Source organism: Podarcis gaigeae (genome assembly GCF_964106915.1).
Source record: "Podarcis gaigeae genome assembly, chromosome: 4".
NCBI lineage: Eukaryota > Metazoa > Chordata > Lepidosauria > Squamata > Lacertidae > Podarcis > Podarcis gaigeae.
The window spans coordinates 103,549,196-103,561,267 of record NC_139677.1 but is presented as its reverse complement, the minus strand read 5'-3'; the positions used below and the strand labels follow the sequence as shown (position 1 = coordinate 103,561,267).

At 46.9% G+C, this 12,072-nt stretch overlaps 1 protein-coding gene across 26 annotated transcripts in view; it reads left to right on the top strand.

The window, feature by feature from the left end:
• The window catches only part of ARAP1 (ArfGAP with RhoGAP domain, ankyrin repeat and PH domain 1), a 160,944-nt gene that overhangs the window by 90,718 nt on the left and 58,154 nt on the right, over positions 1–12,072 (top strand). For 8 of the 26 annotated variants that reach the window (XR_014563551.1, XR_014563553.1, XM_083735954.1 and 5 more), the window contains 7 exons: positions 522–683; positions 3,137–3,260; positions 4,262–4,382; positions 5,123–5,328; positions 6,646–6,752; positions 9,049–9,248; positions 10,632–10,717. Coding sequence is in view for 19 of the 26 variants with exons in the window: in XM_083735954.1 (XP_083592080.1) it covers positions 522–683; positions 3,137–3,260; positions 4,262–4,382; positions 5,123–5,328; positions 6,646–6,752; positions 9,049–9,248; positions 10,632–10,717 (1,006 nt within the window). In the remaining 7 variants the exon portion in view is untranslated. The remainder of the gene's footprint in view (positions 1–521; positions 684–3,136; positions 3,261–4,261; positions 4,383–5,122; positions 5,329–6,645; positions 6,753–9,048; positions 9,249–10,631; positions 10,718–12,072) is intronic. The other 18 variants (XR_014563548.1, XR_014563552.1, XM_083735952.1 and 15 more) reach the window with 3 other exon arrangements.

The following is a 12,072-nucleotide window of genomic DNA, read 5'->3' as shown; positions in this document are numbered from 1 at the left end:
CCCCGTTAGCTAAAGTGGTTCTTCAGGTTAAGAAGAGTTTCAGGTTCAGAACAGACCTCCAGAACGAATTAAGTTCTTAACCTGAGGTACCACTGTAAGTTTGTTATTGGTATGAGCTTTCGTGTGCATGCACACTTCTTCAGATACTGTGAGTAGAGTGCAGTCTCTAGGGAGTTGCACGTGCTTGATCCAGACGAGGGGTTGGCAACCTAAGGCCCGGGGGCCGGATGCGGCCCAATTGCCTTCTCAATCCTGCCCACGGACGGTCCGGGAATCAGCAGGTTTTTACATGAGTAGAATGTGTCCTTTTATTTAAAATGCATCTCTAGGTTATTTGTGGGGCATGGGAATTCATTCATTTTTCTCTCCAAAATATAGTCCAGCCCCCCACATGGTCTGAGGGACGGTGGACCGGCCCATGGCTGAAAAAGGTTGCTGACCCCTGGACTAGGACCTAGGAGGCCTGGGTTCGAATCCCCCCCTGCAAGGCCTGATGTGTCGCCCCTCTTTTGTCTCCACAGCAGCAACCACTGGAATGACTGCGAGCTGAATTCGTGCTCCGGCAGCGCTCTGTCCTTGGGCGCCTTGAGCCTCCACGGCGACGGGATGAACAGAGCGGACTCTTCGTCTCAGCTCTCGCCTGTCATCAAGGCGGGCTGGCTGGATAAGAACCCGCCTCAGGGGTGAGTAAAGCAAAATTGTGCCTCCCTTGCGAAAGCCGATGGGAGTTGTAGTACCAAAACACCCGGCAGGTTGGCAGTGGTTGCCCTTTTGATAACGTGCGCCTGGTTTTATTAGGACCCTGATCTTCTTCAAGCCCCTATGTTTGTTTGCAGTGGGAAAAAAGACAGTCACGGAAGCAAAAAATTACACAAAACAAAAGAATTGCCGTGAAAATCCCTGAAACGAGAAGTATTCGATTATAGAATTGGATGAAATAACAAAAAAATAAAAAAAATAAAATAAGGAAAAATTAATCTAGAATTAAACAAAGACTTAACGAGATGCCGGCTACAAAACTCGTTTCACTGAACTAATCAGTTTCCTCAGAAGGAAATAAAGAAATTATAAACCTTAAATGATTTTTAAGTGCCCAGAGTGGCTGGGGAAACTCAGCCCGATGGGTGGGGTATAAATAATAATAATAATAATATATTATTATTATTATTATTATTATTATTATTATTATTATAAGAGCAGGGCTGAAATGCTTCCTTGGGTTTACAAAAAAGGTATGAAAACCTCAATGACAAGTTTTAAACATAGCTCTATTTAAGAGAACCAAGCAGTAATAAGAAATTGAGATTTTAAGTTTCAAACAAACTCAAAGACGGGGCAGAAACTGAAAAACAGGGCTGAAGCGCTCCTGACTGCTGATGTTAAAGACTCCAGGCACGGGTTCAAGAGATTTTTCTTTTGCCCCGCTGTTCCCCACCCTCCCGGGGGGGGGGGGACGCTGTTTGCCGCTGAATCGGAACCAACAACCATCTTCAGAAAAAAATCTGTTTGCTCCTTTTCGGTGGGAAAGCGGCTGGGCAAAAGAAAAACCGATTGGATCCGCTTGGGGGCAAATCTGCTTATCCTGTTAATTTGACAGGCGGCATTGTGGCCTGTCATTGCCCCCCCCCCCCCCCGAGCCCAATCCCCGTGATCTTCAGAGGAAGGGTGGTATATAAATCTAATAATTAATAATAATAATAATAATAATAATAATAATAATAATAATAATTGCCCTTTCTGATGCACTGGGTATACCAGCCAGTTTTCAAAACTGCTTTTGTGTTCCTGAGCTCTCTAAGATGCTTTCTTAAGTTTCTCAATGGGGGCTGTAGTTCCATAATCTATCCCCCCCCCCCCGGCTCTATAGAGTTGAGTTGGCAGCTCTTTCCCCAATATTGTGCTGCTGTTTTTCCAGCTGCAGACACGAAAAAGATTAGCGGGCCCTAAAATGCATATGGTCGTCTACAAACAGATTTAAGAATGCCAGCCTTTAACCCTGGAGGGTTAAAGAAAGAGGAAAATGGTGTAAAAAGTATAAAGATAGAGGTAATCTACATTAGACACAACAACTTCGAAAGAGTAAAAAATTCGAGGTCTTAGAACAAAGGAAGGAAGTCAATATGTGTATATGTACGTAATGATTACGTACTGGAGTACTGTGTCCAGTTCTGGGCACCACAGTTCAAGAAGGACACTGACAAACTGGAACGTGTCCAGAGGAGGGCAACCAAAATGGTCAAAGGCCTGGAAACGATGCCTTATGAGGAACAGCTAAGGGAGCTGGGCATGTTTAGCCTGGAGAAGAGGAGGTTAAGGGGTGATATGATAGCCATGTTCAAATATATAAAAGGATGTCACATAGAGGAGGGAGAAAGGTTGTTTTCTGCTGCTCCAGAGAAGCGGACATGGAGCAATGGTTCCAAACTACAAGAAAGAAGATTCCACCTAAACATTAGGAAGAACTTCCTGACAGTAAGAGCTGTTCGACAGTGGAATTTGCTGCCAAGGAGTGTGGTGGAGTCTCCTTCTTTGGAGGTCTTTAAGCAGAGGCTTGACAACCATATGTCAGGAGTGTTCTGATGGTGTTTCCTGCTTGGCAGGGGGTTGGACTCGATGGCCCTTGTAGTCTCTTCCAACTCTATGATTCTAGGATTCTATGAATGATTAGATTAGAATGATGATACAGTTTTATTTTTAGATGTGTGTTTTTGTTTTTTGTCTTTTTGTTTTTTGTGTTCTTTTTTTCTCTTGTGTTCCCCCCCCCCCCTTTTCTTGTTTGTACTGTTTTATTTTGGATTCAATGTTTGTAATTTTTGTTGTAATTTTGCATTGAACAAAAAATAAAATAAAAGAGTGCCAGCCTTGGATCAGGTTGCAAAGCTTGTCCCGTGATAGAAGAATCTTTTTTCAAGACAATTTTATTTTATTTTATTTCGTAAAAATTATATATGCCGCTTGACTGCAAATAACCACAAAGCTGTTGACGAAAAGAGATTCTTTTCCGAAATGATCCCGCAGTTTCCATGTGGTTGTAAGCTGCTTTGGGTTGTCTTGGGCAGGATATTTAATAAATGATAATAAAATAAAGGGGTGTGAATCCTGCCAGTCATTGACCGCTTGATTTTACCTCCTTAAGGACCACCCTGCTGACCCACAGAGCACCCCAGCTAACAGTCTTTTCCGGCTCCAGGTCCTATATCTACCAGAAGCGATGGGTGAAATTGGATAGCGACAACCTCCGCTACTTTGACAATGAGAAGGTGAGCGGGGGAAAGATAGGTCCACGTAGAGCGCAGTTAGACTGTGGAACTCCCTGCCACAGGAGACAGGGATGGCCGCCCACTTTGAAAGAGGGTTGGACAAATTCATGGAGGAGGGGGAAACAATACAAATAACCCCTTTGAAAACCCCCCCCCCACTTTTGTGGATCCTTAGGTTACAATTCCCCCCCCCCACCGCATCTCCTTTATAATTCCAATTTTTAATAAATCCTTAAGTATCCCTTAGTTAAAAAATTTAACTGCAAGTTTTAAATCAATCCTGCTAATGAATTTAATTGTTTCCAGTAATTTTTCCAATAAATTATATACTTGCCCCCTTCTTTATTAAAAAATGGGTTTTTCCTGGTTTCCAATTCTTTCCATTACTGCGTAGTCCATTAATTTCATCTGCCATTCTTCCTTGGTCGGTATTCCTGCTTTCCATAAGGCTCTCCTTATGGAAAGCAATGGGGCTTGATGGGTTCGGAGGAATAGCCTATCCCTTTCCACTTTCTGCACCAATTTTGTGCCCTAACTCAGCCCCCTGCCCACCTTCAGAATACATTTAATCAGTACCAGCCATAGCCTCCCCCAAAGAGTGCTGGGAAGTGTAGTTCTTTATAGGGGCTTAGAGTCGCTAAGGAAGGGTTGCCATATTCCAAAAAGTGAAAATCTGGACAGAACAGAAAATAATTGTTTTGAGCTATTTTTAAGGCTTCCCCCCAAAATACTAAGAATTAAATACTGAGTGCCTCACTCGGTCCCCATATTTCGCATTGTGCCAGTCTCCTGCCCCTGAAGAACTGCTGAGAAACTGGTGGCTGGGTTTTGCTTTTTCCTCTGCCCTCCTCATGCCTCTTTCCTTGCATGTGTGTGTGTGTGTGTGTTTCTGTTGCATTTGGATCGATTGCGAGCCTGCAGGTAGTGTACAAAAGCCACGCTCCGAATGAATCGTCGTGATAATATGTTCTGTTGACCAACCTTTCTTTCCAATGTTGCAGGATGTTTACTCCAAACGCCTCATCCCCATATGCTCTATTACCCGTGTGGCCAGTATTGGGGACCAGAAATTTGAGGTGATCACCAACAACCGGACCTTTGCTTTCCGGGCTGAGAGTGACGGTAGGTGAGATTCCTCTCCCTCCCTCTCTCACAATGCTATTAAATTTCCTGTTTTACAATTTAAAATGCTCATTTAAAAACCCTTAAAATATCAATGACTCCCCTTTTTCTCTTTCCATGGTTCATTTTACATATCATAAATCCCTGCATATTTTACAAAAAACTATACCATTCAGTATTCTATTATTGCATGCATCAAAACTTATCTACGCTGTTGAATTCATCTTAATACTGGCAACGTTTTCAGCTGTTATTTCCCATATATTCAATAAACGTTTTCCAATCTCCTTTAAACATATGTTCTTCTTGTTCTCTTACTCTAATGTTAAGTCTGCAAGCTGCGCATATTCTGTCAACTTAAGTTGCCATTCTTCTTTGATTGGGACCTTGCTCGTTTTCCATGGGCCGCAGTTGTTGCATACATAAACAACCTTTTTTGACACCTGGGAATTTCAGTCTGAATTATCCCCAGCAAAGAGGACTCTGTTGTTGTTTTTTGAAAAGTACATTTAAACATTTTTTTCCCAATTCATTATGGATTATTTCCATAATCCAAAAGAGAGAACTTCTTCATATAGTCAAACTGTGGAACTCCTTGCCACAGGAACCAGTAATGGCCACCTAGATTCTTTGATTTCTCCTCCCCTGCTGGGACCCCCCCCCCCAGAACGAAGTACTGCCATCTGAGAACGGTTCTGTTTTCGTTTCTCTAAATACCAACGCCGTCTTCCGTGCTGCAGCGGATCGCAATGAGTGGATCAGGGCCCTTCAGAAGGTAGTGGACGAGAAGAAGTCGAGGTGTTTGGACAGAGCGTCCGTCTTCCAGGTGCCTGGCGGCAGCTTCGACTCGGTGGACAAGAGCGGCCTCTTGGAGCTGCGGGGATTTAAAAACAAGCTGTACGTTGTGGTGGCCGGGGAGAAGGTTTTCCTCTACAAGAACGCAGAGGTGAGTATGCGCCGCAAGTGTGCTGCTCATAGCCGCCTGGTTGAACTGCGGAACTCCCTGCCACAGGAGGCCGCCAATTTGGATGGCTTCGAAAGAGGATTGGACAAATTCATAGAAGAGCAGAGGGCTATTGAGGGCTCCTAGCTAGGATTAAAAACTTCCCTAAACCGGGTTGCCTTCAGATGTCTTCTGAAAGTCAGATAGTTGGATGAGATAATTGATTACGGTCAAAGACCAGCTTGCATAACCCGATAAAAACAGCGTTCATAAAGATAAAATATACAACCAGAGCAGATTGCAGCAATAGCTCATGAGTTAAAATTGAGATATATACATACACCCGTACAACTGAGATTTGGGCTACCAAAAAAATTGACCCTGAGGCTCCCCAAAGGGCGACTTCAGCATTTCCCTAGTAAGCTATTTTATTCTAGAGGATGATCCGTGCCTACAAATTTGGGCGCAGAATCTGGCTACCAGCCAGGTCGTCTTGTGATCTTTGCCTAAGAGGGGAGAATTACCGTATTTTTCGCCCAATAGGGTGCACCGGCCCATAGGGCGCACCTAGTTTTTTTGGGGGGAAATAAGGGAAAAAATTCCCCCCCAGGCATGGGGCTGGTGCGGGGGAAGCCCGAGCTTCCGCCGACCCCAGCCCCCAGAACAGGCTGCTATCCGCAAGCCTAGGGAGCCCTGCGGGAACTCCTGCGGGCTTCCCAGGCTTGCAGATAGCTTCCTGAAGGCTGGAGAGCGAGAGGGATCGGTGCGCACTGACCCCTCTCGCTCTCCAAGCTTCAGCGAAAGCCTGCATTCGCCCCATAGGACGCACACACATTTCCCCTTCATTTTTGGAGGGGAAAAAGTGTGTCCTATAGGGCGAAAAATACGGTAAGTTTAGACTTGTCTGAAAGATCGGTGAGTCTCTTCAGCAAAGGATCAACGGTGTCTCTTCGAAACTCAATATAAAAAGGACATCTAAAAAATATATGTCCAGGGCTTCCTATTTCACCTAATGGGCAGGTGCAAAGTCTCTGTGTATATGGGACTCTTCTATAGGAAGTCAGATAGTTGTTTATTCCTTTGACATCTGAAGGGAGGGCATTCCACAGGGCGGGTGCCACCACTGAGAAGGCCCTCTGCCTGGTTCCCTGTAGCTTCGCTTCTCGCAGGGAGGAAACTGCCCAAAGGCCTTCATAGCTGACCTTGGTGTCCGGGCTGGACGATGGAGGTGGAGACGCTCCTTCCATCGTGAAACCACTTTCCAATCCAGTACGGATTGCGATTGAGGCCTCGCTTCCAATTCTTGTGCCCTCGGCTTAGGAGTTCCGCCTGGGCATCGGGATCACCTACATCGAAATGAACGTGGGCAACGTCAAGGATGTGGACAGGAGGGGCTTTGACTTGACGACACCCTACCGGATCTTCAGGTAATGACGGCTGCTGACGCAGAAAGGCCTCATCCTGCCCCTGTGTGTTTTGGGGAAGGGCTGAGCTCAACAGCAGCAGACTGCCTTGCTTTGCCACAGAAGAACCCTGGTTCCATCTCTGACATCTTGCAGTCGTTGAAACTTCCACTTATAGTGGTGCCCCGCAAGACGAATGCCTCGCAAGACGAAAAGCCCGCTAGACGAAAGGGTTTTCTGTTTTTTGATGCGCTTCGCAAGATGAATTTCCCTATGGGCTTGCTTCGCAAGACGAAAACGTCTTGCGAGCCTTGCGATTTTTTTTGCTCCCCCCCCTTTTTCTAAGCCACTAATAGCCTTTTAGCTGCTAAGCCGCTAAGCCTTTAATAGCCGCTAAGCCGCTAATAGGGTTGCTTCGCAAGACGAAAAAACCGCTAGACGAAGAGACTCGCGGAACGGATTATTTTCATCTTGCAAGGCTCCACTGTACAGTAAATTGCAGGAAGGGAGAGGCCTCCGGGGCTCAGATCCTGCTTGGCATTTCCTATTAAGGTTGGCCACAGTGAGAACAGGATACAAGACTAGATGGGCAGGCTATTCTTGCATAGTTCTGGTTACAGGTAGGTAGCCGTGTTGTTCTGCCATAGTCGAAACAAAATAAAAAAAAATCCTTCCAGTAGCACCTTAGAGACCAACTAAGTTCGTTATTGGTATGAGCTTTTGTGTGCATGCACACGTCTTCAGATACTAAAATATCCGCCCGATGAAGTTAAACGACAGATCAACAGAGCCAGACTGATACCCAGAGAGAATCTGCTGCAAGACAGACCCAAAAAAGAAAATAACAGAACACCACTAGTAATCACATACAGCTCCCAAGTTAAAACAGCACAACGCATCATCAGAGATCTACAACCTCTCCTAGACAATGACAGTTCTCTTTCTCAAGCTCTGGGAGGAAGACCTTTCATTGCCTACAGACAGACACCAAATCTTAAACAACTCCTCACCCACAATAATACAACAACCAGAGTTAACATGGGCACTGGTACCAGAGCCTGCAATAAACCCAGATGCCAACTTTGCTACCACATACACCCAGACAGGGACACGGGTGGCACTGTGGGTTAAACCACAGAGCCTAGGACTTGCTGATCAGAAGGTCAGCGGTTCGAATCCCTGCGACAGGGTGAGCTCCCGTTGCTTGGTCCTTGCTCCTGCCAACTTAGCAGTTCGAAAGCACGTCAAAGTGCAAGTAGATCAATAGGTACCGCTCCGGCGGGAAGGTAAACGGCGTTTCCGTGCGCTGCTCTGGTTCGCCAGAAGCGGCTTAGTCATGCTGGCCACATGACCCAGAAGCTGTACCGGAAGCGAGATGAGCACCGCAACCCCAGAGTCAGCCACGACTGGACCTATTGCTCAGGGGGTCCCTTTACCTTTACCTTTACACCCAGACAACACCGTTACTGGCCCCAACAACATCACACATACCATCTCAGGACTATTTAATTGCTCATCTTCTAACATTCTATATGCCATTAAATGCCAGCAGTGCCCTTCAGCTCTCTATATTGGACAAACAGGCCAAACCCTACGCCAAAGGATAAATGGACATAAATCTGACATCAGGAATCATAAGACAGAGAAACCAGTAGGAGAACCCTTCAATCTCCCAGGACATTCTATACAAGATCTCAAAGTAGCTGTCTTATTACAAAAGAATTTCAGAAATAGACTGGAAAGAGAAGTTGCTGAATTGCAACTTATTACCAAACTTAAAACCATGGAGAGACCTGGTCTGAATAGAGACATTGGATTCTCATCTTATTATACATGATAAAGCCATCTCCCCCCTTGCTTTTTCCTGTAAGCCCAATTGCAGTTGTTAACAGTCGTCAACAGGTTTACCACCCCTATCAGCCAATCACCCCTTCCCACCACCCTTCTGAGAAAAACCCCCTCTCCACCCTCTCACTATATATAAGGGCCTGGCGACTTCTGTTTCAGTGTATCTGAAGAAGTGTACATGCACACAAAAGCTCATACCAAGAACAAACTTAGTTGGTCTCTAAGGTGCTACTGGAAGGAATTTTTTTATTTTATTCTTGCATAGTTACATTTTGTCGTTGCAGAACTCCGCAGGAAGGGAGCATATGACCCAAACCAGAATTTGCTGGCTCTCACCCACCTGCTGCCGGTTCTGGCCGCTGCTCCTGTTTAGCCTCCATCTGTTCCACTTCCAGATTCCTCCCCTCAGTCCTAGATATCGCACAGGATTGGTCCTCAATCCCTAAGCCGCTGCTCTTCTCGCCTTTCCCAGCTTCATTGCAGAATCCGACCAGGAGAAGGAGGAATGGGTGGAGGCCATGCAGCAGTCCATCGCCGAAGCACTTTCTAACTTTGAGGTGGCCGAGAGGATTTGGAAGGTGGAGGAAAACTGCTTCTGTGCTGACTGCGGCTCCCCAAAACCTGACTGGGGCTCCATCAACCTCTGTGTGGTCATCTGCAAGAGATGCGCAGGTAAGGAACAATTTGTTTCTCTCTCTCCCACCCCCAATCATTTTATTAATCTGGGTTTTCAAAGAGAACCATAAAACAAATAGAAAACAGGCCAAGCAACTTTTTGAAAGATTCATCGGATGAAAATGGGTCCTGCAGTGCTTCTCCTTGATCCGGACAGACAAAAGGAAGCCTTTCTTCCTGGTTGAACCTTGGAACTCCCTGCCACATGAGGCAGTGGGGATTGCCAACTAGGATGCCTTTAAAAGAGGATTAGGCAAATTCCTGGAGGAGGAGGGGGCTACCAGTGGCTGCTAGCCAGGATGGCTATTCTCTGCCTCCGCCATCGGAGGCAGCAATCCTCCTAAATCCAGATAATTCCAGCAGTAGAAAGTATATCAAGTATGAAAAGGTAACAGGTGAGCAGAAGCAGGTATGGTCTGATGAAAATATGCAGCAGAGCAGGTTTTGATAAAGGACATCATGGAAGGGGGGAAGGGAAGCTTGAATACTGTCATTGTGTGTTGTTGGAAAATTATAAATAAAACTATTTTTTAAAAAGCAATGCTTCTCAAATTCCAGTTCCTGGAAACCACAGTCAGGAGAGAGTTGCTCTTGTGCTCGGATCCTGTTTCCCAGTTTCCTGCAGGCATTGGGTAATCTAGACTTGAAAGTCCTGAATGCTGCAAGCTTTCCATATGGAGTTGTTGCTCAGCTTGCAAAAAGTATACCGTATTTTTCGCCCTATAGGACGCACCGTCCCATAAGGCGCACCTAGTTTTTTGGGGGGGAAATAAAGGGGAAAAAATTATTTCCTCCCCAGGCGCGGGGCTGGGGCGGGGGAGGCCCGAGCTTCCCCCGACCCCAGCCCCCAAACAGGCAGCTCTCTGCAAGCCGTGGGAGCCCAGCGCTGGCTCCTGCTGCTTGTGGAGAGGTCCGCGAAGCCTGGACACGCTGAGCTCAGCACACGCAGGCTTCGGCATGCAGGCCACTCTCTGCAAGCAGCGGGAGTGCTCCTGCTGCTTGCGGAGACGTCCGCGAAGCCTGGAGACCAAGAGGGGTCGGTGCGCACCGACCCCTCTCGCTCTCCAGGCTTCAGCGAAAGCCTGCATTCGCCCCATAGGACGCACACAGATTTCCCCTTCATTTTTGGAGGGGAAAAAGTGCGTCCTATAGGGCGAAAAATACGGTAATTATAGCTGAAGCTCTTTTTTAAGTGTATCTCTTCTGGCCCTTTTTCATCCTCTCTTTCCCTTAAGCGACGTTGCTCCTTGCAAGTGTACGGAGTGAGAAACTGAGGTCAGCGAGTGGGGAAAACCTCCCTGCCTGTCTCGCCAGGTCTCCGTGCTGCGATTTTGGAATGCGGCGCCTTTTCAAAAATTGTTCCTCTCCTTCCCGACACAGGAGAACACCGCGGTCTGGGACCCAACGTCACCAAAGTCCGGAGCCTCAAGATGGATAAGAAAGTCTGGACGGAGGAGCTGATTGAGGTGGGGAATTAAGGGGCTGGAAAGGAGCGAGGGAACTTGCGACCACGTGTCCCAGGGAAGCTCTAATATCATCTGTATTTATTTATGGCATTTGAGGTTATATTTTCTGAGAATCCTTTGGAAAAATAATCTCTCAAAGGACCTGTTGATGGCATTTCACCATTGTACTGTGGAGAGTGTATTAACGTATGGTCTGTGTGTGTGGTTTGGGAGCTGCACAGTCGGGAGAAAACAATGCTGTCCAGGGTTGTAAAGACTACGGAGAGAATAATTGGGTGCACTCTTCCCACCTTGGATCAAATCTATGCTTCCAGGTGCCATAAGAAAGCGGCAGAGATAGCGCAGGATAGTGCACACCCCGGAAATGATCTCTTGCAGCTTCTGCCTTCTGGAAGAAGGTACAGGGTTATAAAGACTAGGACGAGCCGCCTGAGAAACAGTTTCTACCCAAATGTGATTTTGGTTTTAAACACTGTGCAAGGTAGTCTCTGGGATGTGGGTGGCGCTGTGGGTTAAACAACAGAGCCTAGGACTTGCCGATCAGAAGGTCGGCGGTTCGAATCCCCATGACGGGGTGAGCTCCTGTTGCTCGGTCCCAGCTCCTGCTCACCTAGCAGAAGAAGAAGAGGAAGAAGAGTTTGGATTTGATATCCCGCCTTTCATTCCCCTTCAGGAGTCTCAAAGTGGCTAACAATCTCCTTTCCCTTCCTTCCCCACAACAAATACTCTGTGAGGTGAGTGGGGCTGAGAGACTTCAAAGAAGTGTGACTGGCCCAAGGTCACCCAGCAGCTGCATGTGGAGGAGCGGAGACGCGAACCCGGTTCCCCAGATTACGTGACTACCTCTCTTAACCACTACACCACACTGCCTCTCAGTTTGAAAGCACGTCAAAGTGCAAGTAGATAAATAGGTACCACTCCGGCGGGAAGGTAAACAGCATTTCCGTGCACTGCTCTGGTTCGCCAGAAGCGGCTTAGTCATGCTGGCCACATGACCTGGAAGCTTTTGAATTATGGTGCTGGAGGAGACTCTTGAGAGTCCCATGGACTGCAAGAAGATCAAACCGATCCATTCTGAAGGAAATCAGCCCTGAAGGCTCACTGGAAGGACAGATCCTGAATACTTTGGCCACCTCATGAGAAGAGAAGACTCCCTGGAAAAGATCCTGATGTAGGGAAAGATGGAGGGCGCAAGGAGAAGGGGGCGACAGAGGACGAGATGGCTGGACAGTGTTCTCGAAGCTACCAGGTTTGACGAAACTGCAGGAGGCAGTGGAAGACAAGAGGGCCTGGCGTGCTCTGGTCCAGGGGGTCACAAAGAGTCGGGCACGACTAGACGACTAAACAATCAGAAC